The following is a 6283-nucleotide window of genomic DNA, read 5'->3' on the forward strand; positions in this document are numbered from 1 at the left end:
GCCAGTGGCCTGCCACCGACTCCATTATCTCCTCTTTTTAGAGCTTTCCTTTTGTCTCCTATGATGGGAAATCAAAGTCAATGGGAGTTTTGAGCAGGGACTGTGGATTCCAGTATCTGTGAACCGGGACTGGCCCGTCATGGCTGTGACCAGTAAATTGATTCTCGTTTTGCTCTGGGGACCCTTTTGGGGCTTGTTTGCTCAATGCCCAATAGAATGGGGATCCAGCCCTATCTCATAGACTCATAGACTGTAAGGTACCATTATGATCATCTAGTCCGACCCCCTGCACAGTGCAGGCCACAAAATCTCACCCACCCCTCCTAGAATAATCCTCTCACCTAGATCTCAGATATTGAAGCCTTCAAATACTTTGAAGACCCCAAGATGCAGAGAATCCTCCAGCTGTGATCTGCGCCCCATGCTACAGAGGAAGGTGAAAAACCTCCAGGGCCTCTGCCAATCTACCCTGGAGGAAAATTCCTTCCCGACCCCAAATATGGCGATCAGCTAAACCCTGAGCATGTGGGCAAGACTCACCAGCCAGACACCCAGAAGGTTCTCTATAGTATCTCCTATCATCCCTCCATTGACCTATTTCCCACTGATAATGAATGGTCAATTAGTTACCAAGATCATGTTATCTCAAACCATCCCCTTCATAAACCCATCTAGTTTAATCTTGAAACCAGATAGATCTTTTGCCCCCACTACTTCCCTTGGAAGGCCGTTCCAGAACTTCACTCCTCTAATGGTTAGAAACCTTCGTCTAATCTCAAGTCTAAACTTCCTACTAGCCAGCTTATATCCATTTGTTCTTGTGTCCACATTGGTATTAAACTGAAATAATTCCTCTCCCTCCCTGGTACTTATCCCTCTAATATATTTAAAGAGTGCAATCATGTCTCCCCTCAGCCTTCTTTTGGTTAAAGTAAACAAGCCAAGCTCCTTGAGTCTCCTTTCATAAGACAGGTTTTCCATTCCTCGGATCATCCTAGTGGCCCTGCTTTGTACCTGTTCCAGTTTGAATTCATCCTTCTTAAACATGGGAGACCAGAACTGCACACAGTATTCCAAATGGGGTCTCACCAATGCCTTGTATAATGGCACTAACACCTCCTTATCCCTACTGGAAACACCTCGCCAAATACATCTCAAGACCGTATTAGCCTTTTTCACGGCCATGTCACAATGGCGGCTCATAGTCATTCTATAATCAACCAGGACTCCGAGGTCCTTCTCCTCCTCCGTTACTTCCAACTGATGTGTCCCCAGCTTATAACTAAAATTCTTGTTAGTAATCCCTAAATGCAGAACCTTACACTTCTCACTATTAAATTTCATCCTATTGCTATCACTCCAGTTTACAAGATCATCCTGTATGATATCCCGATCCTTTTCTGAATTGGCAATAGCTCCCAACTTTGTGTCATCTGCAAATTTTATTAGGACACTTCGGGTGTGTCTAGACTACATGCCTCCTTCGACGGAGGCATGTAGATTAGCCAGATCGGAAGAGGGAAATGAAGCCGCGATTAAAATAATCGCGGCTTCATTTAAATTTAAATGGCTGCCCCGATCTGCCGATCAGCTGTTTGTCGGCAGATCGGGGGAGTCTGGACGCGATGCCCCGACAAAGAAGCCTTTCTTCATCGACACAGGTAAGCCTCGTGAAACCAGGTTTACCTGTGTCGATGAAGAAAGGCTTCTTTGTCGGGGCATCGCGTCCAGACTCCCCCGATCTGCCGACAAACAGCTGATCGGCAGATCGGGGCAGCCATTTAAATTTAAATGAAGCCGCGATTATTTTAATCGCGGCTTCATTTCCCTCTTCCGATCTGGCTAATCTACATGCCTCCGTCGAAGGAGGCATGTAGTCTAGACACACCCTTCCACTTTTGGTGCCAAGATCAGCAACAAAAAGATTAAATAAAATTGGCCCCAAAACTGATCCCTGAGGAACTCCGCTAGTAACCTTCCTCCAACCTGACAGTTCACCTTTCAGTATGACCCACTGTAGTCTCCCCTTTAACCAGTTGCTTATCCACCTCTCAACTTTCATATTAATCCCTATCTTTTCCAATTTAACCAATAATTCCCCATGTGGTACTATATCAAATGCCTTACTAAAGTCGAGGTAGATTAGATCTACTGCATTTCCTTTATCTAAAAAATCTGTTACTTTCTCAAAAAAGGAGATCAGGTTGGTTTGGCATGATCTACCTTTTGTAAAACCATGTTGTAATTTGTCCCAATTGCCATTAGCCTCAATGTCTCTAACTACTTTCTCCTTCAAAATTTTTTCCAGGATCTTAGGGTATGTCTACACTACCCCGCTAGTTCGAACTAGCGGGGTAATGTATGCATACCGAACATGCTAATGAAGCCCGGGATTTGAATTTCCCGGGCTTCATTAGCATAAAGCCGGATCCGCCATTTTTAAAAGCCGGCTTGTTCGAACCCCGTGCAGCGCGGCTACACGCGACATGGGCTAGATAGTTCGAACTACGTAGTTGTTCCGAACTATCTGTACACCTCATTCCACGAGGCGTTTGCTGCTCTGGGGTGGGGCTGCAGGGACCGACATTTAGAACCAATTTTCAAACTTCGGTGCCTACGGTTGGGCCCCCAAAATCAAGGCAGCCCCTAGTAGGGACTAGAAGCTACTGGCCTGAGGCCACCTGGGATAGTCAGAGAGTCAGGCCCAGAGTCCCGAATTCCTCCCCCCTCCTGCACCCGGCCCAGCCCAGCCGGGGATGAGGAATCTCCGCCTGCGATCCGGCTGAGGGGCAGCAGGTGGGGGGAATATGAATGTAGGACCAGGAGACCCAGGGGCCTGGCTGGGTGCCAGGCATGGGGGGCACTGGGCTGTGTTATTAACAACCACCGGGAGCATGGAGCGCTGGGGGAAAATGTTTCAGGCCCCCCGGAGGTGGGTCCATTTTTCGCTCACCCCCCAGAGTGTTCTGGGCCTTGTCGAATGTCGTGGAACCTTCCAGACTTTCTGAGAATTACGTTTTCCGGCAGCCTCCCGGAGCCGTGTCTGCCAGACCCCTGGGGATATTCTCAGGATGGGGCATCGCCCGTATCTCAGTGGGATGTGAGAGCAAAGGGACGTGAGAGCCCGGCTGCCATGTTGTGAACTTGGTTTTATTGTGCGACTGTGCTGGTCTGCGGTTGCTGGGGGCCTGCAGGGTTGGAAGGAGCCACTGATAAAGCAGGTGCCACTTCACAGCTTGGCAATGCCTGGGGCCAGGCTTTGGGTCGGACGCTCTGCACCAGTGCGCACGGGCACAGGCGAGAATAGCAACCTCTTGTAGTGCAGGACTAGGATCTCCCGCCGGCCCACCCCGCGCTGGGCGCACTCCCCTGGGTCGGCTGGGACAATTCGGTCCTTCTGCAACTGAAATAGTTTCGAGAAGCTTTGAGGAAACAGGGTTTTTATTTGCTGTCCTATGACCCAGAGCAACACAGCTGTACAGCTCCTCGTGCACAGGCTTTGAATGGTGCATGTGAGCGCGTCCAAGCTACACTGGCCGTGTAAAAGCAAACCCAATGCGGAGGCCTGGTCTTTGAGCTGTGAGGGGAGGCGAGCCCAGGAGAGGGGCTGGGCGGGGAGGCCGAAAGACGCCTAGCGACAGGGCAAGGAGAAGGGATTCCTTTCCCTGGCGAGGGGCAAGAAACAGGCCCAGCCCCCTCAGCAGATCAGTGCTCAGCGCTGCAGAGAGACGTCAGGCTCCAGGGGCCTCGCCGGGTCGTATCGTCCAGCCCTGCGCTGAGGCAGGCCCAGTGAAACCGATCCCGTCAGCCCTGAGCCCAGCCCGGTCTCACATCTCTCCAGTGACGGGGGTTCCACAGCCTCCCTGGGCCCCGTATCGGTGTCAGCTACTCTGAGCGATGGAAAGGTTTTCCTAAGGGCTGCCCCCAAGCTCCCTGACCCCATTGACCCCTTGCTTCATGCCCTGCATTCACTGGGCCAGGAGAACAATTGGGCCATGCACAGGAACAGCCACACGGGGTCAGAACAAAGGGCCACCTAGCCCAGTGTCCTCTAGTCTGACAGTGGCCAGTGTCAGGTACCCCAGAGAGAATGAACAGGACAGGGAATCATCAAATGATCCATCCCCTGCCACCCATTCGCATCTTCTGGCAGAGGCTGGGGACACCGTTCCTGCCCAACCTGCCTAATAGCCATTGATGGACCTAACCCCCATGAATGTATCTAGCTCTGTTTTGAACTCTGTTATATTCTTGGCTGTCACAACATCCTCTAGCAAGGAGTTCCGCAGATTAACATCCTCTTGGTAAGAACCTTTACAACATGTGGAGACTTTTATCAGCGCTCTCCCAGTGCCCCCCAGCCTTCTCTCAAGAAGGACCCATGTAGTTCCGTGCACCTGGACGTACAACAAAACATCCAAGGAGCTGAAAAATCTGTTTTCAACTGGGACCTAGAGTGGTAACGTCCATGTGTCGGTGCCGAGGGGCCCTCTTCTTGCATTGTGAAAGAAGCCTGCTAGTAAGTCAGATGGCTCAGGACTCAGCACCATTTAGCACCAATTCCCCTTCCGAGACAACACACAGCTCACTTGTTCCCGCAGCTGCTTGGTTTTCATCCCGTAAACAATGGGGTTCAGCATGGGGGGGACGAGCACGTAGAGATCGGCCAGCAGGATGTGAATGTGTTTAGGGATGTTCTGACCAAAGCGGTGGCTAAAGAAAGTGAAAAAGGCTGGGACATAAAATAAGAGGATGATACAGACGTGGGAACCGCAGGTGCTTAGAGTTTTGCGCTGGGCGTCTTTGGTGGGCAGCTTGAAGACAGCCCTGAGGATCAGCACATAAGACACAGCAATAAACACAACGTCTAGTACAACGGATAAAATTGGCACTGCCAAGCCGTACCAGATATTTATGGTTATGTCTGCACATGCCAGTCTGGCCACCCCGATGTGCTCACAGTAGGAGTGTGGGATGATGTTGCTGGCGCAGAAGGGCAGCCGTTTGAGGAGAAAGACAAAAGGGACAATTACACAAAAGCTTCTGATGACAATGGCCGTGGCTATTTTCCCGATCTTCTCATTGGTGAGGACAGTCGTGTACCTCAGAGGGTCGCAGACGGCGACGTACCGATCGAACCCCATGGCCAGCAGGACGCCTGACTCAGCAACAAACACAAAGTGCACAAAGAACACCTGGGTGAGGCAGGCACTGAAGGAAATGGCCTTGGGTCCAAACCAAAAGATGGCCAGCGTGTTGGGCACGGTGCAGGTGGATAACAGTACGTCGGCCACCGCCAGCATGGAGAGGAAAATGAACATGGGCTCGTGCAGCCTGCGCTGGGTGGCGATGAGCAGGAGGAGACCACAGTTCCCCAGAACAGCCGCCGTGTACATCAGCGCGAAGGGGATGGAGATCCAGGGGTGCCAGGGCTCCAGGCCCGGGATGCCGACCAGGACGAAGCTGAGGTGACTGAACGTTGTGCTGTTGGGCGCGGCCATAGGGAGCTGAGGGCTCCGCTTGGGCGCCAGGCCTGGCTGGAAGCAGAGACAAGGTCAGTGCTTGTTGGGGTCGTGGCTATTTCACACTTAAATCTCCCCACCTCCCCCCCAACCTCCGCTTCTGCAGGACCACAAGGGCTCATGGGGAAGGGGAATGGGCAGTGCTCTCCAGGCCTGTACTCTGCACCAGGGGGAATTCTATCCTGAAATGGCACGTTTGGGGGGCTGATGGAGACAGGTCCCTTGAAATGAGCTTGTGACTGGGGGGGTATCACTGACGAGCCCTCGGGGGAGGCCTCCTGAGGGGCTGACACGGCCCCTGCCTCTCACCTTCCCGCTCTCTGGGGCTGCTCACTGCCCGGTCCTGCTGGGCCAGCTCCCTGGTCTCCCCCAGCCAACGCCCCAGACTGAGGTCCCTGCCCCCACCGAGAAGCAGCAGAGACACTAAACCTCTTCAGGTGCAAGGAGAGTGCAGTGTAGGGCCCAGCTCCCTGGGATACCCCTTCCCAACTGGGATCAGACCCCAAAGAATTAAGTCATTTAGCAGTGGAAGGGGGGATGGGCACACTGGTTGCCCCCATAGGGAACAATTATTTACATTGGGTTTAATAGAAAATAAAAATGATTTTCTTAAGCACGAGCAGTAGGATTTAATTAGTGATAAGTGAGAACAGGCCAAGCAAAGTAGGTTACAAACCAAAAATAACAAAATCCCTTGGCTAATTCTCCACTGTAACCTCAGCACAAACTTACTCAAACTCCCCCTAGAGCCTCTTTTCCAG

General features: G+C 51.9%; 1 protein-coding gene across 1 annotated transcript; it reads right to left on the reverse strand.

The window, feature by feature from the left end:
- Nucleotides 1-3767: 3767 nt before the first annotated feature.
- On the reverse strand, nucleotides 3768-5501 carry LOC102463410 (olfactory receptor 52B2-like). Its single transcript, XM_006128582.3, has one exon. The coding sequence runs from the start codon at nucleotides 5499-5501 to the stop codon at nucleotides 4551-4553; it is 951 nt and encodes a 316-aa protein (XP_006128644.3). The 3' UTR covers nucleotides 3768-4550.
- Between the last annotated feature and the right edge of the window lie 782 nt (nucleotides 5502-6283).

The sequence above is a fragment of the Pelodiscus sinensis genome, chromosome 1, assembly GCF_049634645.1.
Source record: "Pelodiscus sinensis isolate JC-2024 chromosome 1, ASM4963464v1, whole genome shotgun sequence".
Taxonomy (NCBI): Eukaryota; Metazoa; Chordata; order Testudines; family Trionychidae; genus Pelodiscus; species Pelodiscus sinensis.

What these genes read in the sequence shown, in the direction of transcription:
- LOC102463410 (XM_006128582.3), bottom strand. Translation starts at nt 5,501, where the DNA reads ATGGCCGCGCCCAACAGCACAACGTTCAGTCACCTCAGCTTCGTCCTG.